The sequence below is a fragment of the Chlamydotis macqueenii genome, chromosome 2, assembly GCF_036417535.1.
Source record: "Chlamydotis macqueenii isolate bChlMac1 chromosome 2, bChlMac1.mat, whole genome shotgun sequence".
Lineage (NCBI taxonomy): Eukaryota > Metazoa > Chordata > Aves > Otidiformes > Otididae > Chlamydotis > Chlamydotis macqueenii.
The window spans coordinates 45,709,871-45,735,234 of record NC_141557.1 but is presented as its reverse complement, the minus strand read 5'-3'; the positions used below and the strand labels follow the sequence as shown (position 1 = coordinate 45,735,234).

At 40.2% G+C, this 25,364-nt stretch overlaps 1 protein-coding gene across 2 annotated transcripts in view; it reads left to right on the top strand.

Moving 5' to 3' along the window:
- Nucleotides 1-25,364, top strand: part of CPNE4 (copine 4) — a 258,564-nt gene that overhangs the window by 226,369 nt on the left and 6,831 nt on the right. For both annotated transcript variants that reach the window (XM_086741597.1, XM_086741598.1), the window contains 4 exons: nt 7,973-8,027; nt 18,122-18,173; nt 22,520-22,653; nt 24,856-25,092. In XM_086741597.1, coding sequence (XP_086597723.1) covers nt 7,973-8,027; nt 18,122-18,173; nt 22,520-22,653; nt 24,856-25,092 — 478 coding nt within the window. The remainder of the gene's footprint in view (nt 1-7,972; nt 8,028-18,121; nt 18,174-22,519; nt 22,654-24,855; nt 25,093-25,364) is intronic.

The following is a 25,364-nucleotide window of genomic DNA, read 5'->3' as shown; positions in this document are numbered from 1 at the left end:
CGTACTTCTATTTCAAGAGGGCAAGGCCTCACCGCTCTTCAGTTTGGGGTTCTTCATGATCTGCATGTTACAGGATGGAATTCAGCCTGCTGCCTGCAGTGTCATCTTCAAGTCATGTCAAGTTTTGAACATTTGAGATTACAGTCTGTGTGAGAATGACTTTTTCAGTCATGGTGCACTTTTCCACATATGATCCCACAGATGTGCCAGTTCACCATAGAGTTAAGGTTTTGGAACGTACAGGGACTTATGTGCAACCCCATAAAATACATAGGACTGTCTGGAAACTGCCTGGATTTGAGAAGTTAAATATAACTCACTGTAGCCTCTGGTAGCATGCTCTTGCCTAGTTTATTCCCAGTTATAAAGTCCCATTTCGTTTTCAAGATACATTTTACTGAATTGGGTCATTCATGTAGGTATAAATCAGGTCACTGCAATTTATTTGTCATCTTGCAGGGAAGCTTGACATTTTGTCTCCCCTTCCTGAATATGCCATTTTATTAGGCTACCCTTCTAGCAAGTGATATATCTCACTGCCATTTCATTTTATTTAACCTACTCCTCCCCCAAGCTCTCATGACTTCTTTTTTCTGTGGATATTTACTTTTCCCCGGTCTAAGAATTTCTGAGTTCGCTTGATATTTTTACTCTCCAGAGCTTCTTTTGCAATTCCTTTAAATTTAATGAGGGGAAGTTTAAATATATTGTACCTGGACACAGCTTTGTTAGTTATTTCATGAGTTGATGGTTAGCTTCAGAGAATTTGTATTCCCCTGCTTCATTAATCATTTCTCTCGCAGGTGAGACAGGCATTTCCCTCATATTCTTGAAACTCAGTTACATTACAATATCTATTTCTCAGTATTCAGCAGATTCTGTCTCCTCTAAGGTGACTAAGAGCTGTAATTAAAGATAGCGGGTGAATTTTAATGTCAGGATTTTGCCCATGATTGTGTAGCATCTGTGTCTGTGACAGACCAAACAATGTAGCTGTTGCAGCGATTTACCATTGATTTGCATGCTCCCAGCTCTCTCTTGTAACCAAGATGTATGATAATCAGTTCATTCCTGCTGCTCTATTAAAAATCACCATGCATTATGGACTAGATGCCAAGCCTTGTTAGGTACAGTGCAGGTTTGATTAAACATGCAGTAACCTGGCCAAAACCAGAGATGTGGTTGTATCAAACCAGGCACAACCACACAGTGAGTTTGGGTATCACCAGTTTGTCCTGGGAGCAATCCCCCAGAAAAGAATACAGATTAGGGGAGAAAACATTGCTGCTGCTGAACTCTTGCGATCTTTCTGACTCCGACTGGGACAGGATGAGAGCTGGACCACAGCCTGGCTGTAGCCCCAGCCCATCCTGGAGGAGCAAAGGTGGCTGTGCAAAACTGCAAGGCGTGAAGCGAATAGGCTCTGGTCCCTTCCACTTAAACAATTTGATTTATCCCTGTTTGATCATACAGATCATGTCCTTTATTTACCTAGCTGTGCTTGCAAAGCAGGAGCTGAAAATGTTTAAATATTTCAAATGATTTCTGTATTTTCTTTGGAACCGCTGCTAATCCCTGTAAGCTGTTATGATTCAGAATTTACTGGCATCAAGCCCTTCTCAGATAAGTACTAAATAATACACTCAGGAACATGATTCATTCATAAGCTTTAGAAAAGAAACACTTAATTCAGCTCATATTCTTCCAGTTCGCTCCCTGAACATGAAAGATTACAATTTTAATTGAGTTTAGAGATGACTCTATTTTGTTTGTGGCATTTGCTGTTTTCTCCTTTTTATTTTCCTTTCTCCTTTTCTCTCTGTTTTCTCCCTCTTCCTCTTCCCATGCCCCCTCCACTTCCTTCTCCCCCTCCTCTCATTCACACTTTTTTCAATTACATGTGTAACAGACACTCCCCTTTTATTTTGCCAATTTGAAATGTCTTTTTAACAGAGGAAAAAGATCTGATTTCATCATGGGAAAAGTATGTAAAGCAGAACATCTCCACAGTTCATTCCTCTAAGGCTGGAATTAAAAATGAAAGGTATAGTAATTGATTTTGCTGCATCCAGCATAGTATTTTAAAAATATCTCCCTGGTAATTCTAATCTGACCCAAAACTAAAATTACAAGTGACAGCTTAATATCCAGGGATATTCAGGTATATCCCTTACAAGAATTTCAAAGAGCTATAATTTAAGAGTTTTGGTTACTCAAAACTAAAAATGAGTTTTTAGTGTTTCTTTCTCCCCACTCCATGTTTCTGTGTTTTCCCTCCATTCACTGCATCATTAGTACCACCAGTGCTACCGACAGTACTAATGGTATGTTATTCCAGCATAAAGTGAGCAGGTTTTCATGCTGAGAGTCTCCAAGGTCAGTTCAGTAGCATCCATACAAATTGCTGCATTGACTTCAGGAGCTTAAAGGTAAGCACGTCTATAGCTACATACCAAAGGGCCTACGTGCATCAAAAGCAGTGTGGCCAGCAGGTCCAGGGAGGTAATTCTCCCCCTCTACTCCTCTCTCGTAAGACCCCACCTGGAGTACTGCATCCAGCTCTGGAGCCCCCAGCATAAGAAGGATGTGGACCTGTTGGAGTGAGTCCAGAGGAGGACCCCAAAGATTATGAGAGGGCTGGAGCACCTCTGCTATGAGGACAGGCTGAGAGAGTTGGGGCTGTTCAGCCTGGAGAAGAGAAGGCTCTAGAGAGACCTTATAGCGGCCTTCCAGTACCTAAAGGGGGCTTATAAGGAAAGATGAGGAGAAACTCTTTAGCAGGGCCTGTTGTGATAGGATGAAGGGTAATGGTTTTAAAATACAGGGAAGTAGATTCAGACTAGATATAAGAAGGACATTTTTTACAAATAAGGGGGGTGGAACACTGGCACGGGTTGTCCAGAGAGGTGGTGGATGCCCCATCCCTGGAAACATTCAAGGCCAGGTTGGACAGGGCTCTGAGCAACCTGATCTGGTTGGAGATGTCCTTGGACCTTGCAGGGGGGTTGGACTAGATGAGCTTTAAAGGTCCCTTCCAACCCAAACTATTCTATGAGCACCAGTAAAATGAATATCAAACAACCCATGTAAATGGCTAGCTAGAAGTTCACCTTTCAGAATGAATAAATGACATATAGAATGACTTAGGCCTGTTTTCCGTCTACATTTACTCCATACAATTAAGAACTTAGACTCCTAGTTTGGATTTCAAAAAGGAACTAATTTTCAGACAGCATAGTGCTGGCAGCTCTTGTTTTCCTTTCTGAATACCGGTATTGCCACACTGCTGAATATCTCGCTCTATCTCCAGCATGGTCTATGCCAGCAGCTTCAGAGGAAGTTGCAAAGGACTCTCTAATGTCTGAGTCATTAATTTCATCCAGTGGAAGAGTTTTATCTGAATCCTCCTCCTAGGAATAGCAAATCCCTCTCAGAACAAAACTGAACTCCAGGTTTCAATGATACTGCATGTCAGAGGGCACCAGTGGTTAATGGGATTTTGAAATGTTCTTTATTTTGTCTCCTTATCTTTATTTAAACATATTTTTACCTTCGAGTAGTACTAGGCTTTCTAGTGAAACAGCAAAAGGTATCATTATCTGTATCGCTTACTAATTTACAAAACCTTACTATTTCCTCTGTTCATCTGTTTTCCTGTCTGTGCAGTACAGCTCACTGAAATCTCTCTCCCCTGTGCCTCTATTAATGTATTGATTTGTCATTGCACTTCCTCTGTTTCCACTAGATATCTTGAAGGATGAGTGACTAAAACTGAGTGTTGTTCCAAAAGGATAATAATGGATACTTTCAGAATTTCTTTTCTGCTATGCATTATGTTATAGTTGAGGTTACTAGGGACTTTTCTCTAACTGGTTGTATTTCTGTTTAGAAGATTGCAGTCTTGGAGTCCTGACAATTTCTTTCTGTGTGCATTAATTTACATTTACTAATATGAACAATGAACCTGAACTGCCTCCCTAATTTTACCTTTAGGGTATAACCTAGATCTGCTCAGTCTTTGGTACCTTTCAGTAATATATGCCTATTTGACCGGAAAAAGTACTAGAAGCCATTTACATCTATGCTTGCATGACTACTCATGGCCCTTATATAACTAGCTATAAACGCCAAAGTCTGGTGCTTTTGCCTTTTTGATCTTAATTTAAAGAACTTCAGCTTCTTCAGCTTTTTTAAAATTATGCCAAGTTTTAATTTTCAAGGGAGCTTCTGTAAAAGAAATAATAATATAAAATGTAAAGTAAATATGACAGAGTAATTTTGTAAAGATTCTGCCAAGCCCCGATCCTGTTTTTCTTACTTGATTTTGTAAATTTCAGGTTTTACAGAACCTGCTTGTTTTTCCACTTTTGTCCCTTCAGCAATCTGTCTCCAGCAGGACAGTGCAGGCAGTTTCCTTGCATGTGCCAAGGACTCCCTGGCAAGTTTTAAACAAAACAAGTCAAAGATCCTGATGTGGCCTGAGGCCAAGGACATGACACAGCCCATGTCCTTGTATCTCAGCTTTCTTCCTCCCAGGACAAACTGGTGATACCCAAAGTGCCCTCAGCACTGTCCCTGGAAAGTCTCTGGAGGCTGCTGGCTGGAAGGAGCCAGCACTGTGCCAGGGAGAGGGCTAACAGACCACCTCTATAGTCATGTCCCAGTGTTTCAGCCAGAGTCCCAGACTGATTTCCTGGTATAAATGAAGCCTAAATGCCTGAGCAGACAACACAAAGCAAAAGAAAACCGATTCTCACCTTTCTTCTTTTGAGCTAGTTTAAATTACAAAGGAAGAAAAGTCATTAGAGCAGATCCCTTTCCTATGGAAATACCAGGTTAGGAAACAGGGCTGGAGGCTTTGATGCATGCAATTCACCCTTGAGGGAAGAAGGAAACCTTATTTTCATTTTCTGACTGTAGTTTCAGTCCCTGGATGGCCCAACCCTTGACATAGCTTCCAGAAGCTGGGAAGCTGCTCTGCTTTCTGCTGCAAGCTGCCGTGATAGCCCAGGGTCTGGTAGAGAAGCTCTGTCACGCCTCTATACCGTAAGGGATTGTCCTGGAAGTGAGAGAATCCTTGGCTGCCCTTCTGGGTCACTTTTTCCCTGCTGTGTCTCAGTAGTGCAGGATAAGCAGAACGAGGGCGGCAGGCTCAGCTGCTGGGTTTTTAACTTGTATGACGAAGTGAGATGTGGATGGGAAGACTAGAGAGTGTTGCTTTGTAAAATATTACTGAGCCGTTAAACTGCATACTTACTAAAGAGTGAGACCTTTATATTTGCTAAACACCTTGTTTTGTATGATAGGAGAAAAAGCATTGCTTACATTAACATTTTCTTTTTTTCTGAAAGCTGTCAGCCACAAATTTTGAGGTGTAGTTGGGGAATAACACGATCACCTTTTTTTATGCAAGGGATTTCATGAGTGATAATCAAAAGGTTCCCTTCTTATGTTAAAGATCAAGCTCTGGGAGCACGTCAAAGTTAATTCCTTGGTCCCAGCAGCTTGAATCAGAATACCAGAGGTATGTACCTAAATTCTGGAAAATCAGGAGCTTCCCAAGGAGAGTGTGGAGCTATTCTGAGTGAGGCAAGAGAAAGTACTAAGCAGAGGAGTAGACGCCAGCATACTCCTCCTCTCTAGAGTTCATGCACTTCCCTCTAAAAAGCTGCTACGTGGATTCCCATCTTGAGCATGTACATGATCAGCCTTCACTCTTTCACAAGGCACTGGGACCAGTACCTAGCACTTGCTCAAAAAGGAGGTATGGGAGATTCAAACATAAACGCAGGTGTCCTGACTGTGGTGGTAAGGTATTCTGAGTGCAGAATAACAGTGGGGGCTGTGCCACTGTGTGACTGGGAACGTGGGAGTCTCATTATCAGATGGAGAACCCAGGCTGCTGGAGATATCACTTAGTGCTATATATGAATTGCTGCAGAGCAGAAGATGGAGCTGCTGATACAAGAGCGCCTACACTTGTTTACACTTGAGAAACATTGCAGTACAAATGCAGGCACTGTATGGGTTTAGGCATCTCCCAGGTTGGGTAATTGCTGCCAACATCAGCTTTTTGGATTGCTTTATTGAGCTTAGATACTTATGTTCTACCTAAGTAAAAATCTTTTTTAGTCCTTGTTTGCTCTTGCCCAAAATCAATTAACTTGCAGCTCCACAGGGTTTGATTTTCTAATCCAACCATGCTTAATCATTGATGTAAAACAAGATTTTTTTTCTCCCTTCAGATTCTTTTCTGATGGCTTTGTATTTCTTGCCCTCTAAGTATGCACCTGAATTCTCTGCATCTATTTATAAGGGCTTCCCTGCTTCCAGGAGTGTTTAATCAAAGAGAAGTCTGTCAGCAGGTGGTTAGCATCAAATGTCAGCAGCTACTTCGTTTCTGACATCTCTTGGAAAAGATGTTTCATTACCAAGCAAATGATGTTAGTCTTCCTTTCTAAGATCCATTGTCACACAGTGTAACATATGGTACACAGAACTGTGCTCCCAAGATTTATGTGGCAACTAAATTTTGGTAGCAGAACAACAATTGTGAGAGCTAAGCCATCAGATGACAGTCACCACTGCTTTCCAATGATCTGGTGATTATTTCTCTATCCCATGGTGGCAAATCTAACTTTGGGGTGGGGGCTTATTTCTGCTTTCTTTTAAACTCTTCCATTTTTCTTTAGCTTGTATCAGAAATATCATTGTGTCTTTCACAACCTATGCCAGACAGAATAGCCCAGCAACTTTAACAGGTGCTATTATCTTCCCTGAGTATGTCTGGAAAGAGTAATATTCACTTGATACTTGGAGTGGCAATGTCTTGAACCACACAAAGAAAATTGAAGCTGCTGGCCTCTCTTGGGAATTTTTCAAAGTGCCAATAATGGTAACAGGAACTCAAATTTTCCAAGGGCCTTGAAACCCTCTAAGCAGAACTGGATAAAACTATGAGAGGTTTTGGTTCATCAGAGCACTGGAGTACAGTTCAGTGACTTCAGTGAGGCTTCAGGACATGTTTAGAGTTAAGCATATGTTTGGGTGAATTGTTAACCTCAAGCGTGTGATCAAGTGCTTTGCTGACTCAGGGACAAGACAGTCCTTAGAGCTTGTTGTTTTCCACTTTGCCATCTGGGAAGAGGCAGCTTGACAGCACGTGGGCTGTGTGAGACATTATTGCATTTCTGAAAAGGTATTAACAGCCTTGAAGTTTCCGGGTTCTCTGAATCAGGACTTTTTGTCTCTAAAGATCTAACTGGGGTGGAACAACCTCACTGTAGTGTTTGAAAGCAAATAGACCATGCCACAGTATTTGTTAGGTTGTCAGTCAACCTATGCCTAATTAAAATAACCTTATGTTTTACTGGGTCTACTAATGATGCAGGTAGAAAGCTTTACAGAACCCACAGGTTTAGGGGCATGAAACTGCCCCTTTTTGGATATTTTAAGAAGTCTGTTTAGCACCTGGGCAAGTGTAGAAACCCAAATTTGCAAACACTTTTAATTACAGAGTCATCTCTTCCCTATGTGCATTTTCTGAGCTGGGGGAGCACATCCGTATTTATATGAAATAAATGTTGTTATAGGCTGTTAAGACAACTCACCTTCATGCTGCAGCCAGACAGTGCAAAAGAGTGGATAATACAGACCTGTTGTTGCATTTGTGGGAGAAGTGCAAGATATCTTGACCCCTCAGTATTCTTCAAATTATTTTAACTTCCCAAAAATAGTAGGAGTTCATTTGAAAAATCCCCTATATGACTCTCTATCTGGTCAGCACACACCCCTCCTTCTCTAATCCAGTACTCTTCCAGTCTGCCATTTAACATTCTGGACCTAAAAGCCTTTTCTGTACTGTTGCACTGCTTTGCATTTTTGATGAATGCTTACAGAGGAATAAATGTTTATTGTAACAAAATGCATTTCTCTGTGGGAACTCTTTCTTTTTTTTTTTATTCTTTTCCAGTGACAAAATGTTCCCAGCCTTTGGATTTGGAGCAAGGATACCCCCAGAATACAAAGTAGGTGCATAAATGGCATTTTTTAAGTTTCCTTTGTTTATGAGGCACAAAATAAGGGAGAAATGGTTCAGTGCAGGGCAAGGGTTGTGGGGAGCATTTCCTACTGCTTGTTTTCTTTGATCTGGCTTTCTCATCCAGTGATACCTCACTAAAACCTAAACTCAAGGTTAGACTTAAAATAGTTGTGTTATACCCAAAATATTTCACAGTATTGGCAAAGCTTTGTTAATGGATGCTAACCTAGTAAGAGGACACCAGTCTAATAGGAGGAGAACTGAATTTTTGAACACTTGCCAAGCACATTTTGAAGCTTTGTGAGTCCTGGTTTGACAGAACTTGGTTTTGGAAGATGTGGTTCAGTGAGCGGCCTAGTGGCTATGCTTTATGATGAAATGATTGAACATCTTCCTGAAAACAAAGACTTTAGAAGAGTTTTGCTCTGTGGCAAACCTCTCTGTCACAGTGGACATCTTCAATACCAGTAAGAGAAATATAAAAGCATATATCCATGCTAGAGAGAAATAGTATTTATAAACAAAACAAAATTAGTGTGATCCACAGTGATGGTGCAATTGTGAGTGTAAATAGGCAGTCTGGTAGGGCTGGAGTGAAAACAGTGGAGTAAAAGAAGGAGCATCCAACAGAGAAAGGCCTAAGAAGAAGTAAGCAGAAGTTCAAATCCTGTGTTGCATATGCAGAGGTAGTGTGAGCAGAAGAGTAGTTCTGCACAAATAAGTATCCAAAAACTAGCTGGGGATTCTGCAGCTCAGATACTATCTGGGGAAGAACAGCATTAGACTTCTGATCATGCAGACTTCATCCAGTACCCCTGTGTGCCCTGCTCTGGGTTGTGTCTCTCAGCTGTGGCTGCAGTAGGGAGGTGAATGCTGGCCAGGTGAGAATTTCTGTGCAGAGCAGGATCATGTGTTACTCAGCACTGTAAAGCATGAATCAGCAGATGAAAAAAATGTACCAGTCTGTTCCTCATGGCTTGTAGGTTTGTCACCTGTATAACAGTAGTGATCTACAGCAAATTTGATCTGTGTCTTGCAAACAGGTGCCTAAGGTAACTCAATGTATGTCTTAAACAACATTGCCTTCTAAGCTAAAAAGCACTGTTATAAAAAAAGAGGACTGTGCCTGACAAGGTGTTTTGCACTGCTCTGTTCCTGAAAAGTAACGCCAGTGTTAATGCTTTCCAAAATCAGAGACAGCTTCCAGAACTTTGATATAGATTTTAACGTGGTAAATGCACACAGAACATCTGTGTCTGTTGTATATCTCTTCCAACTGCAGCAGCTGACAACCATGTCTGCTATATAAGGGGGAGTGTTTTGGAGAGTAAACATGAGCAGTCTCTACCACCAGACACATTAGTGAAACACAGTAGCTGCTTCTCAAACCTCCATCCCTTTGCCATGATTATATGCCTCCCTACCCATGCCTGTAGAGCAGTGTTGACTGGGTGAGTTAGACTATACATCACAACCAGATTGCTCTTTCAAGCCCACTACAGACCATCATTGACAAAGCCATGTACGATTGTGATTGTCCTGAACAAATGTACCAGCATGGTGGTGTGCCAGGGGATGGTTGTTCCATCATCTGCAAGGTGACCATCATTGCATGCGGGAAAACTTGCAATTCTTTCAGCTGCAGAGAGCTGTCCTTGTGTAAGGACTGCTTGAAGGAAGATGAAGTCTTTTTACTGGTTTGCTGGTGATGGTGGTAGAGTAAAATTCACAGCACAAGACAGCTTCTTTCTCAGCCAAAATAATCAGCTGGTGGCATTGATCCCTCAGGTCACATGAGCATATTGGCAACATACCAGTTTTGTTAGGCCCCAGCAAAGGCCTCTTCACCTGATTGTGAGAGCGTATCTCAGATGTCAGCTGAAAAACATGTCTTACCAGAAAGTTATTTCAGTGGGACTTTGTAACTAGATATTCCTACAATCAGCAGTACCATTTGATTTTCTGCTTTGGCAGAACCGGTGTTTGGATAATTTCCTGAGAAGTACTCTTACAAAAGTCAGACACTTGCATTGAACTTAGTAGCCCATGCATGAAGGAAGGGTCCTGCCCAATAGCATGAGCTGCCCTGAAGAGTCTGTATGTTACTAACCTCTCAAAGCAAGAAAATGGATGAATCAGGACCTTCAGTTTTTGAGAAGTACAGGAAAAGTAAGGGTAAACGTAAGAAGATGGGGCTACTTGCTTGTGGATTACATATGTGTGAGTAAACAAAACAAGTCCCAAAGTAAATGGAGATGCAAGTGAGGGCCAGAACAACACCTTTAATCTCCACTATGGAAAATTGTGACAGAAAATGACAAAGACAAAATGACATGACATCAGCTTACCAACACAATAAAACTTTGAAGAAGAGAAGAACCATGTTGCAGGGGGGGACTAGCCCTTCTGTGCAACAGATGGGGACAAATAATTAGCTTGGTGTCTATCACAGGCACATCCGACTGGAACTGGATTAGGAATTCACAGTCATCTGTGTATTGTTCAGTCCCTCCCTGTGATACTCTACACGGTCCATTCAAGTATCTATCTTCTTAAAATAAACCGTATCAACATTTTTGCATCCCTGCTTGGCTTTGATTGCACTACTAAATTGAAAGATATACCTTCTAAGAGAGTGAAGAGACAGCCTCATCACGATGCATTCATAAGTCAAGACCAATTAACCTGAAAATCCTTCAGTAATTTAGTCTACGCTGGTATCATAAAGTTAATTTAAAGCCAACAATGATTAGTGTTTGATGTGGAACATGGCCAAGATGCATAAGAAACAGAGAAGAAACTTATATAATTAAAAAGTAACAAATACTGTAGAGAAAAGTGCTCCCAACTGGTCTCCCCTAACTTCTTATCTTCTGCTGAAAAAAGATGGTAATGCTATAGACACCACAGCATCACTGCAGATCTCTTGCTATTCAAATGTTCTTTTGATGTTTTCAGCCAAAGGTATGACAAGTCACACATATGTTTTGTTTTATTAAAGAACAGTAGTGTCATAACTGTAATAAATCACATCTTCAAATTTAGGTTGAATCATTATAAGAACTTCATAATGAGACCCCATAGAGACCCCATCATGTGGATAAATTAGCTTTTCAGTTTAATTTAGAGTGTCTGCTTTCAAGCCTTCAGTCCTAATGAGATGATCTAACCTGCTTATAGCACATTGGTCTCTACACACCAGCAGCTGCTGTTTCTTCCAGTAGACAACAAATTGTTAGGGCTGTGGAAGAAATGACTCCCACTGCCAAGAGTTTCTAAGTAACCATGAGAGCCTTCACACAACTTAAACAACATAGCTGCGTTAAAAGTCGAAATTAAAGCTGACCAACGTATGCATGGCAGTAACACAGTAAGGGAAGGTGAGAGGTAAACGGCCTGGTAAAAACAGTAGGCAAAGTAAGTGGATCAAGTGGATTCAGGTCTAATTTATGTCATACTCAGTCACAAGCTGTACAAAAATAAGGCCCATAGCTCACAGATTCAGCATGAATCAGTGTTAGCATTGTTATTTAGGATCAGTTGAAAGCCACTGCTTTCAGGCTGGCCATAAGCTCTAATTTGTTTTTGCCAAGGTTTCCTTGGCGCACTAGACCACATGGGAGAAAGGTGTCTGTTTGTGGTGTTGTCAAACCAGTGCCTTGGTTTCATACTGTCGTGAGCTCCTGCCAATAGCATGGGATGGGTGCTGGAGGGCAGTATCCACCTGTCCTTTTAGTGAGATTTTAGCCTCCTCACATCCTTTTACTTGCTACAAGAAAAGCAATGTTTGCTATGCCAACTATTACTCCCCATGGAAAAATATCCCCTCTCCCTCACTATTTTACATTAGCACTTCAGAACAATGTCGGTATCCACCCCCACAGGGTCTTCATTAATCTCTTGAGTTTGAAACTTTTTAAAAACATGGGGTTTTATATGATGTTTACAGAATTTCAATTTCAAGAGGACACCCCTATGTTGCACTGACTTTATTTTCCCTCATTTTATCTCCAAATGAAACACTTCAGCTGTTAGTAGAAAAATAGCAGTTTTTTAGTGGCATAAGGAATCTGTGAGAGTGAAGGAAGAAAGACATGCCGTATATAACATTCCTTATCAGCCTAGAGATCCTTCATCTGGTATTCGGCAATATGATCTTTTTTTCCCCAAGGCCTGACAAATACATCACCCTGCTCCTTGATCTAAGTAAACCTCTGAGAGCAATATTCCCCTCTTTAGTTTCTATCACATGAAACTTGCAGAACATGATGGTTATTCCACAGCAGTGTCTCCAACCCATCACTTTTTTTTTTTTTTACAATGGGAAGAAGTATCTGAGAAGTCTGATGTAAAATGAAGAGGTGGCAGATAATATGGACTCAGACACTGCTGCAAAAGGTCACAGTGAAGAGGAGGAAAGAAAGCTGAACCACACACACTAATTTCTTAGCAGGCAGAACTCAAAGGAGCTGAAAAACCCCACAGCAGCACAAAACTTACTGTTAAAATGAAAGGAAAGTCAGAATTGTGTCATCCCCATGACAGGTGTATTGCCGATAATGAAGTGTTCTTTCCTAAAGAAGAATTGCAGGCTGACACCTGAATAGGTACGACACAACTTGCGGTTTGTTTTAAGACAGTCCTGGTTATTTCTGCATTTTTAATGAAAGCTTTATCCACTACTTACGCTGGGAAGAGCTGCTGGAGAGAAGCTCGCTGCAGTTACAGAAACAATACAGCATCTTTATGACCCTAACCTGCACTGTCTCGTTTGCTGGACAGGTAACAGACTTGAAAAGTGCTGTGGTCTTTGTGATTCCTGCACGTTTCAGGAGCTTGGGGGCAAAAAACATATGCAAACCTGGCAAAAAAAAAAAAAAAGAACCAATATAAGGATGTGTAACAGATTAAGGGAAAAACCAGAATTTGTCACCTTATGCACGCAGCTTGGGTTTAGACGTGGAAACTGGGCAGCACAGTCAAAAATCAAGTACAAAGGAAAACAAATGGCCAAGCTTTGCCAAGCAGAAATGTCTACAATGTGGTCTTAGCCAGAGACACAAGCTGTCCAGCTCCCAAACTATTTGATTAATGAGCATTCTGAAAATAATAGCTTTTGAGCAATGGTTCTTTAAATTTGTTAGTTTCTTAAGCTTTTGCAAAATATGCAGGCATTACATATTTAATTTTCAGACTGGCAGTGGCTTAATAGTGTTCAATTTATTCACAAAGAAGTGCCCAACATTGTGCATCTCAGCATTTACGCCTGTATGCATCTATTGTTCATGGATTTTTTGACAATCTTTAAATTAGTAAGAAAGCATTCCTAAACATGCCTGAATTTGTCAGCTTGTTTGTCAACTAGTCCCAGTACCATCACCATAGATGTTTCTGGAAAGCTGGAGCTTTTTGGGACAGGGAGGTTAATTTAAATGAATCCAACAATCTACAGAGGGAAAAAAAGGATTACTAATTTTCAGAATTCAGGCATCCATATTCAGCATTTGCAAAATGAATTAAAAACATGGTTGCTCAGTCAAAGCAGCTTTTTACTTTAAAAATGGAAGTTCAGTTAGAGTAAAAGTGGTTTTAAAAATGTGAAGGCCAAAACAGACTAACATGTTTCAATGTAGCTTAAATAAAATGCCTTTGCGTAGGCCAAAAGCTTTCCAGCAATTTTCTTTATTATTTCTTCAATTATTTTATTATTTGTCAGATTCCAAGGTAGGGTTTTTTGTTTGTATTTTGAGGTTTCTATCTGAGTCCATAAGACTTTTCTTTTTAGGAAATCCTGAAAATTCTCATTAATTAGGGAATTCTCCTTTTCTTTCACCCTTAGAATTAGAAACCTATTTAGCAAGGGCCATGCTATGAGGATTAATTTCATTACATCTCAATACAAGGGAAATAAGTTCCCTGCTACATTAATGCAAGGTGACTTTTTTACTTTTTCTGCTAAACTGGTCATAAGCATGTGGAAGTATGGTTATGATTCTTTCACGTGTGCCATCACATTGATGGAAAACTGCCTTTCGGTATGCAAGTGCTTGTCACTGTGTATGCACAGGCAATGGAGGCATTGTACAGTGGTAAAACCAAAATTACTATAATCTGCCTTAGCAAAAATATTTTAGACTATTTATTTAGTTGATGTATTCTTAGAAATGCTGTCACTGTAATCTACATCATGATGTATGGTAGAGCTACTTATTTTGCTTGTTAAAAACTTTGAAGAAATTACCTGAGAAATAATATGTTTCTGGTGCAGGAATTTTCTGGACAGCTGCTTTTTAATAATTCCACATCCATGTTGATATCTGCTAAATAATATAACTGGAGTCTTGCAGGGGGGAAAGATTAATATATAGCCAAGTGCAACTAAATGTCCTTAGTTAGAGGCTTTGAGTGGTGTTTTGTGCAGCCACCCAGGTAATGCCAGGCTGATCACATGTAATCACCTCTGAACTCCAGAATTTCTCTCTCCTTTCCTTTTATGGATTGGTTTTATTGATTGATATTAAGAGAGAGGAGGAGGGCTGAGCAGAGGGTCAGCTACATATTTGAAACTTAATCCAGGGTCCATGACGCAATCACAGTTCTGTGAGGACACTCCTTATCATGAGGTTGACTTCCACCATGGACCATGGTCTCCAGTCCTTTGCAAAATTGTCTGTGCCAGGTACTAATGTAAAGCAGTCATTCTGTGTTTGCATGGCTTAACATATTACAGGATTTCCTGACAGATTGATCCATCACACAAACCACCCTAGCAGATTATATAAATATGCTTGCTTTTGAACAGCCAAGTGTCTTGTTGCTTCCCCTGAGGATTTCCTAGTCTTCAGTATCTTAAATGTTCACACTTTTGCCTTCTTTTCTCCATTAGTTTATCAGTTCTGAGAGTGCACGAGGACTGTGTCATTCAGTATCAGAAAGATGCCATTTAGAAAGATACCAGCTTTTAATCCTCTGTCATCAGCATGATTTACCTTTCAGTCACAAAAGCCCTTGCATGTTTAATTTAAAAAAAAAAAAAAAAAAAAAGGAGAAAGGCTCATTACCTTGCATTGTTTTGAAAACAAAAGCATTGCATGTTTGATTCAAATCACCTTTTGACATGATTGCACTTTACATGGAGTCCTATCAGGTAGCAGCCCAAGTTCAGTAAGGTCTTCAGAACATGTTATGTGCCTGAAGTCTCTGCCAGTTTGGAGTCTCTTGAATTCTGGCCACCACAGGAGAGACAGCACGGGCTGGGGGTTGAAGCACAGCAGCTGGGTTTACTCACCTGAGTGGAGAATGAGTTCTGAGCATGGGATTGGACTAGATAATCATTAAAGGTCCCTTCCAACCCATTCTATGATTCATTTGGAGAAGCTCTGCTTTAAAAGTATCTGCTGTTGGCTTGCCTCGGGTGATGATTTCCTGTTTGTGAACCATCACTGAGCTGCTCAAAGAACTTCTCTCCTTCACATTATACTTCAGTCTTGTTCAAATTGCGATATATTGTTCAGAGAGCATAGGAAACTACCCAATACTTCTACATTCATTGTGTTTCCTGCCCTGCCTTCAGGATACATTTTTACATTGTTCTTGGTGAATCAGGATGACAATGTATGAGGGCCACTTGCTTTGAGAGAACAGCAGCCATTGCCCAGAGAGAATTATTTTTTGGATCACTGGCACACTTACTAGACTTGAATTTCTCTTGTTGGCCTGAACTGTTGTTTGTATTTATCTTAAATAATAGCCTGGGTGCCATAGCTATGAACAAGGTAAATTGCTTGTATAGTGTGATCCTGAAAGAGGTATAGCAACAAAAGCATCCAGCCTGTTCTTGCATGTGAGATTAAAATACTGTATTCATAGCTCTGGAAGAGAATTGTGATACGCAAATTATAGCATTTTGCTATAATTTCAAATGCATTTGGAATAAAGGAATAAAACCACTGAAGAGGTACAGTGTTTGCAGAACCAGCCTGTAATACATAAACATGCATCACCATCCTTGTTTCTTTTGAGATGCAGTTAATACAAAATACAGAAAGCCTAAAGGAAGAAGAAAGGCTATTGAACAACAAAAAAAATAATCAGTGAGTGAAAACTCACATAACGGTTTTTGACAGCTGCAATTACCTTTAGCCTGCAGCTGGTCAGGATAGTGGCAGATACCAGCTGGGCAAAGTGTGCCAAGAGACGTACAGAGCAGCCAGACAGAAGGGCTTTGGAGCACCTCTGAAGCGTATCTGACAGCCCTGCTCTTCTGTGCCTGCTCAGCGAGGAACATACTTCGTGACTTTCTGCATCATCTTCCATAGTCAAGTAAAGTAGTCTGAATGGCCCGCATAAAACCCTCTGTAAAAGGCAACTGATGCTTGATGTAGACATAGCAAACTCCTGGCTGGGCTGAGCTGGCTGCAGACTCTTCAGTGAGTTTTTGCTTCAGTCCTTTCCCATCATCATGGTAGAAGTCCGCTTTATTTAACCTCTTAGTAAATAACGGTAGGCATCACTGTGGTGAGCAAGGCCAGCATTTGATGGGGAAATTCAATTTCTCTATGAGAAAATATCTTTGGCAGTAATTAGTCAACTTATACGACTTCACCTTTACAGAAGCTTCTCTGTGATCACATATTTGATCTGTGGGTCTATTAGTCATAGACCAATTTCTGTGCTGTGCTGTGAAGTCATCTAAACTAGCAAATATAACAGAGACATTCAACAAACAAATCTTTCTGCAAATAATCCAAGTTCCATTGTACAGGGAGTAAACAGGTTGCTTTCTATATGACTACACTGTTGGAACTTCTGAAGGTCCTACGGAGAGCCATAAAATCTCAACGGTGTGTAACTGAAATTAGCTATATAAATGCCTTCGTGAATCTGGGATGATATACCTAAAGTCAACTTTAAATTATGCGAATCACCTGCTTAACTCTCAGCCATATCCATTTTTTGCAAACCAATATGTATATCTGTATGTTGTGCATTGCAAGACAAAAGTTGGGCTTCATTCAAGGCAACTGAAGACAAACAGGAGAATTAAGAAACTGAGCTTCAGAGCTGAAGAGATTGAAAGGAATCAAGTGTTCTCAGTGATCAAAGAAAGCAGTAAAAAGGAATCTGCAACAAATGCAGGCAAGAACAAACCTTGAAACCAGAAAAGAGCATCTGAAGAAAGTTTCAGTCCCCAGAGATTTGTATTGTGGATGCAGATCAGACAGATGGAGGAAGCCTGGAACCTGAGACTTATATTGCTTTGCATTATTTGTGCATACAGAAGTCTTGTATTATTTTCCCAAGACACTAAAGATACAATACGTTGGGTTTTTTAGAAAATCAGCAACTTTTTTGTTGTTTTTTTGTTTCAGAAAATACCTCTGTGGTATTTTTTACAGACAAATTTAGACAGAGAAAGAGAGAGGGAGAGAATGGGATAGTCACTAAATTTGAGGAAAACCAAGAGTCTTCAGGTTTTTTCTTATTCATTTCCCCCAGCCTAATCTAATTTCTTAACCAGCTTAGACTCTTTACATTTCATACATTATTATTTCACAGCAGGTCTGGGTGACTGCCTTGATCTCATTGGAGAACAAATTATTTACCCACTCATCCCATGGCCTTCAAATGAGGAACTGTTCATCCATGGGGATGCAGGATTCAGAAGGGGGCTGAGCTTGTGCTTTCAGTGCTACATCACAACCAGCTTTCTCTCTCCTGCCATCAGAGATACTGAGCTAGGGAGAGCCAGCATTTAAATCTCCTCAGCAACAGATCCCTCTTCTGGGCCTGGCATTGACAGCTCAGTCCTGACACCACATTTATGTGATTTCTCATGTACTAGGGTGTTTTTTCATTGTGCTATTTTAACTTGGATTTGTTGTTGGTATTGACAAGTTTGATTCCAGTTTTGTTACTTTGTTTCTGCAGGGAGTTCCACCTGGGACTGTATTTCACACTCAGTGCCTGAAAGCTTGAAAGATCTCTGGTTTAACACAGAAAGAATCTATTTAACCACAAGTCCTCTTGGAATAACTGTTCTAACTACAATCATCTTATCTTCTTTCCATTTATCTGCAGGTCTCTCATGATTTTGCAATCAATTTCAATGAAGACAACCCGGAATGTGCAGGTAACACTCACATTAGGACAGACTGCTGTATTTTTGCTGTGTGCAAAATGTGTTTGCATTTTTTATTGTGTCCCCTGAGTATTATTCAAAGTGTTTTTTAAAGAAAGCAGATAGGATTTTCAAAACCTGACAGACTCCAAGCCATCTGGCTTAGCTTTAGAAACCTTAGAAATTGCCACACATTAATTTCCGGAAAAATAGGTCCCTTTGAAAGTACCTCATGGTGGACATTCAGCACCTGCACTTTCCCAAATCACTAGCATTTCTAAAAACTAAAGCCGTGTGTTCTAGATTTGTTTCAGATCTTCAGCTACAACAACCTCAGAGGTTGTGAAGCTAAGAAGGGCAGGACATGCAAAAGCAGGCTGTGCACCTCCATGATCAAAGATTCCCTCGGTTAAGAGCCAGTTCTTTTGCCAGACCTGTAGCAACAGTAGCCTGCTGGAAGTCAGCCCAGTGATGTCCAGCAACAAAGGGTCAGGGCAGCAGCTGAAGACTACTGTGGTAGAAGGAAGCATAGTTTCATGACAGCAAATACAGCAGGAGGCTGTTTTAACACAGTGTAAGATATTGGCGAGTTCTGGCAACTATCACTAATCTTCAGCAGTCAGAGGCCAGACTGAAGTAGCAGATCTTGCTGTATGTCTTGTATTTGTAAGTGAGGTCTCCAGTGACTGACACTGTCTTTCTAGAATCTCCTGCCACAATTCACACATTTTGTAAAAGAGAATAGCAGAATAATAATCTCTGAACAGTCTAACAAGTAATCTCAGACTAACAGTTGAGAGTCTTGGTCAGATGATCACTGCTGTCTGAAATCTACCAGTTGTTATTCTTCCTGATCTTTCTGCTACTTTCAAATGACTGAAATTGATGTTTCAGAATGGTCTTTCTGTTCCATTTTGTAGCTGCTCCATTCAGCCCTTCTCAGGCTTATTAGTGGCTTTCTTTCAGGCATGGTCAGTGGAATATGTTCAGGATGAGAATTAAGATGCCAACAAATGAAGTGAGGAAGACAAGAGAGGACAAGCAATTCAAAGCAAAGAGACTTTAAAAGAATTCAGAGTTCAAGCATCTTAAATGCAAGACCTCTATTTTTGGTTCAGTGGGCATTTCTGCTTTGTTGTTGCGCTTGGATTGTTGGACTGCCTCTGTAGGTCATATGCTTGAAATGTAATTTGGCGTAAGTCCTACAGCTGCTTGATGTGTTCACACAGCTTTTCACATCGCTTTTAAGGAGTTAAAGGAAGCAGAAATTACATGTATGCATCTAGATGTGCCTGTAAGCTTCTGCAACAGCTTTAAGTTGAGATTTTAGTCACACTGAGGCTGTGAGGATGAGGTGGTGAAGCAAAACAGACCTTAGAATTTTGTCTGGATCATCATAATTTAAAATGTGTTAGCTTGACTGCTTCTGAACAGAGACACATTGGTGTCTACACAGGGCCTGATCTGTTTAAAACATCTCAGTTAACAATGGTCAGCATTAGGTGGTGACATATTTATGCATGTAGTGTTCAAATATAGCTTTGTTTCCCAGTCTAAATGCAGGACATTTGTGACCTTCTGCATAAGTCAGCAGTCCATGCTGAGAACACTTTCTTTATCCCCCATTTGCTGCCTCTTTTGAGTCCAAGGCCAATTTTTTATCACACTGACATTGCTATATAATGATTTGTATTGACTGCCTGGTACTTGAAAAGGCTGTTACATCTATATAGTGCCAGCAGCAGGTCAGAGGTTGGACAGACAAACTCTCTGCAAGAGAGACCATGCTATGTATGAAAAATAAAATGTAACAATGGATATGAGAGGAAGTTAAAAAAAAAAGGAAGGAGCTGCTCTATGAGCTTTGCCTTGACTTAAATCACTTAATATTTTTTATGTATTTGAACTTTATTTGGTTCTTTGCATAAGAATCAGTTATCTGATAAGTTAAACCATCACCTAAAAAGAGTTTTAGGGCTAAGAAGACATAAAAAGATGGTTGCAGGTTAGGTAAGGAATTTTGCAGCATTTACACATGCATCTATGAGATATAAAAAGCCCTTCTTTGTTCTAAATGATACCTTTTAAAATAATATCAATCTGAATGAAAGCAAGAGAAGGAGACAGATCAGAAAATGTGTTGTTTAATCATCTGCTGCAGCTTGTTCATCACCTGCCTGTCACGGATGCTTGAATAGTTCCTACTGCCAATTGTCGTGTGATGTTTTCCAGATGCTGTCACTGTATTAGGTGACACAGAGAGCAGTAACACCAGCATATCATGTGAAGAGAGGATGCAACCGTGAGAGGGAGATAACATGCTTAGTGACCACACTATTTTTCCTTGTAATATTTAGCATACTTGCCAGAAAACAAAGGAAAATTTCTGAAGAATGTCTTGCTTTAAACCAAGAAAGACAGTCTAGATGCAATATAAAAAGTATGTGTCTGATTTGCTTTTGAGGAATGAAATCCCTTTCTTTGTGGAAGGAGTGAGCTTTTGCTGGCACAAGGTAGTGTGAAGCATAGCTCTGCATTGAATGAGAACAGTGTACTTATATGAAGATCACTGGAATTCATAAAATATGGATATCCTCACCTTTCCTCCCCTGTTACCATTTCCATTCTTAAAAACTTTAGTATATTTATAGTATATTATATTTATAGTCTTATACTTCATATTTAGTTTTCCCTTGTCTGAGGAAGAAAGTAAGTGCCAACCTCTAATCTGAATGAATGCTTCTACACGTTCATGCATTTTACATGCATCTTAAACCCATATATATATGCATGCATTGTATTTCATCAAAGCTATTGAAAGTGGATTCCAATTAAAAATATAAAGAGTTGAACTGTAAAGAAAAATGTATATTGGCTCTCCCTAAAATAAAGGAGTTTGGGAAAAGTAAGCTACAAAGTAAGCCACTCCCATATCCTGTTGGATCTGGATACATAAGGGCGGTAGATATTTCTAAAATATATTAATCTGATTTTAACCCATAAGAAAAAAAAAACACAGTGTGTTTTCTTCATCATTTAGGGAAGATTTATGAGGCTTTCATGCAAAATCAGTAAGTATATGTAATGAAATCCTTAGCAGGTTTAAAATTGGCAATTAACAAAAGGTCAGTTTTGCAATATGTAATTTACTTACTGGAATTACCAAGGAAAATTTTATAACGTTACTCTACATTTCAGCCAATCATAGCTATAATTGGAGAGTGTTCTTTTGTCTGTGAGCACTGCAATGGAAAAAAAATATGTTTGTAACTATCTACAAAGAGAGAAGACTGCGTTCTCCACCATTTTTTTCATAGGAAGTTCAGATGTATCGTAAAGCAATTACAAATCCCTGCAATTTGTTAGTAAGGGGTCTGCACCCATGTATCCTGTAAACATGGTTGAGTAAAATCTCAGGAGTGAGCTAGTCTCAGTGCAAACTGAAACTGGCTTAGGATCTTACTCAAGTAATTTCATTCTTCAGCATCCTTTACAAAGCTCTTTGGTTTATCACTTTCCTTCCAACTTTAGACCTCTAATCCTTAAGGTCTGGTAAGCTGGGAGTTCTGAATGCAGAGGCTAACATGCATCACTTCAAGAAATCCTTCTTCTCGATGATTGAAAACACCAATTTCCATTCTGTGATCTGTCAAGTGTGTCAGCAGAAGTCTGTTCTCCCCACTCTGGCTATATATCCTGAAATGAAAAAGCCAAAAATAGGTAGTTCTCCATCAAAACTTCTTGACTAAAGCTCATTTTTTTCTGTAGATGGCAAAGCATCCTGCTGTTTCTTCCAAGATTTCACAGCTCTTCGTCACAGTCGAATTAAACCTGTGAGCAATTATGCAAATTCTTAGCACAGGAGAGTCAGATATTTGAAAAGATGTTTGAATTCTTTGACAGCTCTAGGTTGTAAGAATAAAGGGCAAATTTGTTGGTAACTACCATGATAAACAGAAATAAATATTTGTCTGAAGAGATGGAGAGAGAAGTATTGAAGTGTTTTTAATTTGTGTCTACACTTCTAGCATGAATATTAGCTGGTGATCAGGAAGTGATCACTTACACCTTGAACTGAGAAGGATGGAAGCTATTGCATTGCAGGCTGATATCTGGAAAACAGACATTAAAAACCACTGTGAAGGAGAAGCATGGTATAATGAATTATATATTACAAACTAGATCAAGGCAGCTAGAGACAGCTTCTCAGAAATTATCTGAAGTTGTTAGTCCTTGCTATTCATGTGATATTTTGAATTTATTCATTAAGAAACCGCCTTTTATTTACATTTTAAACAAGCATGATATTGGTGATGTGCTGCACATGTATTTGCCTTTTGTGTGGCTTTTTGTGCCAGGAATACAAGGTGTTGTGGAGGCTTACCAGAGCTGCCTTCCCAAGCTGCAGCTGTATGGGCCCACAAACATTGCTCCCATCATCCAGAAGGTGGCAAAATCAGCATCTGAGGAGACAAACACCAAGGAGGCCTCGGTAAGGGCATAATGCTGTGTTTGGCTTTTTTCTTGTCTTATGATGGATCTTTTGTAGGTCATCAGAACAGGCCTTTTCACGTATGTGAATTATGGCTTCAAAGTTTCCACTACCTGCCTTCACAGAAGGCAGCCTGAGTTGGTGTCAGCTGGAGCAGTGAATCTAGCCTTTACAGCTTCAATAGTCACAACTTTTAACTCTCCCTCCACTGTTTTGTTTCCTGCTTTTAGAGCTGTTTTACTGTAACACACCCAGTTCTTCACTGTGGAAACATAAATGGCACCACTAACATTACAAAAATGTAGGGACCAAGCCTTAAAAGTGTTGATCGTACAAGTAGATGAGTTCAAATGATACGCTACACAGACTACCCAATTTCAAGTCTCTTGCAGAGGCTGTACTAAAACTTTTTTTGGTTCAACTACGGGATTTTACAACCATTCCTTTGAAAACTATAGTGCTAGAGTTTTCAATTTGCTATTACTGACATGGAGTATTAATGTACCTTTTAGAATTCAGGGGACAAGTCTGTTAGCCTGCGTCTGATATAACGCCCATGACAGATTCTTGGGCTAAAAGCCTTTAGCATAAATGGTGTTTTAAATATACATCTTTGACATGGATTAGGCTTACTTTTCTCCTGCCTTCCAGACAGAATGAGAGAATTGGAGAAAGTATGTGAGTGAGTAGGTCTGAAACATTTACAAGAGCAGTGCTGTCTCTGGGACAAGAAAGGATGTCAAGGATGTAAGAGAGGACTTGTATACTGCAGCAAGAACAATATCTATGTATAGGAACAGAATACAGCTGTGCATTGGCATGCATCTCATCACCAGGCCTGGAGCTCTCTCTAATCTTTCTTCATGTGCTGAACTTTTTTTAAAATCCTATTAAGGCAGCAGTTCCCAAACATTTCCTGTTCATGAGTCCAGGCTTGTGATTGTCACTCCATTGCTATTTCCAGGATCTTGATACTATTCAGGGTCCCAGTCCTAAAATGGGGAATTGCTATGTTTGAATTTCCATACCCACCTAATCCTGAGGTGGCTAACTCTGTTCCCAGTGCTGCCTCTGAACTAGTATGTCATATTGAATAAATTCTTTCGTTCTACTAAGCCTAAACTTCCCCCTTTTCTGTTTGAAAAATGAATTTATTTATAGCATGAGTCTTCAAGCTAAAGTTTTCTCTCTGCATGTTTTGTTTCATTCATGTCAGGAGGTGATGAACAGAACTCCGTGTGAGTTTATCTAGTTGTGTATACATAAACCTTAATGATGTTTTGTGTGTTGATATTGCTCGTGCAGAGTGAACAAATTCTATTACCTGTTCATTTTTCCTATTAATGCACATTTGTTAAATGACTCCAGCTGCTGAACAATTCATAAAAGATCCAAGCGAGAGTCACTCTTCCTGATTACCAAGTGAAGATATCATAGCCCATGATCTCAGTTCAGTGGGCTTTGGAGTTTCGGGAACGAAATGACAAGCAGGCAAATTTGCTTGCTCTCCTTTACAGAATGAGAAAACCTCTCTTGAGGGCTCTGTATTAAGTGTTTGAAAATGGACATATTCCTCCCTGCACATACCATTCCTCTAGACCTGCCATGGTGCAGTGCTTCTCCCACAGGCACCAGTGGGTCACCCTCCAGTTTGCAGATGGTTGCACTCATACCACTTGCCTGTTAGCAAAGCTCCTCTGCAAACTGCTGTCATAACCTCCCTGCCTGACAGCTCTGCTACAGGCTCGTAATGCTTCAATACCGCATTCCTCCCTGCCTCCCACTGGTTCCCAAAGGGAAAAAAAAATGTAATCAGAAACTGTCAGTAGAAGTGATTGTGCAGCAGATGGAAAATAGGGCTAGTGAGAATCTCAGGACTCTTCCACACTTCCCAGCCAAAGTCCTGACTCTGTCAGCCCTAGCAGCTAGAAAGCCCCTTTTCTACACTGAGCATCCCTTGGCTCCCTGCAGCTTCTGGAAATTACATGAACTTGAGCTAAACTCCAGAAGATGAGAAATTAGTAGCTGAGGAGTTTTGGATGGGAAATATTCTTAACCTTTGAGTAACTATAAAGGCTCCTCTCTATTTTAAAAAGTCCATGAGTGACAGTTAACAGAAACACTTTTATAATGGAAAAGGGCAAACAACTTTGGAAGATTAACTAATGATACAATTTTTCACTTTTTGTCCAACAACTTCAGCAATATTTCATCTTGCTGATTCTGACGGATGGCGTCATCACAGACATGGCTGACACCAGAGAGGCCATTGTCCATGCCTCTCACCTTCCCATGTCAGTCATCATCGTCGGGGTGGGGAACGCCGATTTTAGTGACATGCAGATGCTGGATGGCGATGATGGGATCCTGAGGTCTCCCAAGGGCGAGCCTGTGCTTCGAGACATTGTCCAGTTTGTGCCATTTAGGAACTTCAAACATGTAAGCTGACTTTTCCATCCATTCTGCAGAAGAGTGAATGTGTATAACATATATACAATGGCTCCTGGGGCTGGGGCTAACCTTGGATGAGCATGAAGTGTTTAGTAAGTCTATGGCAATATTGTCTCAGAAATGGAGAAAAAAATTAAGACAGAACAAAATGTGCTCCATTAGTGAGATGATGACAGTGGGCAAGGAAGAGATGGGGCAAAATCCATGTGGTTCTTGTGCTGCCTGTCCTTACTTCCACTTTCTCCCTGATTTTGGTTTGG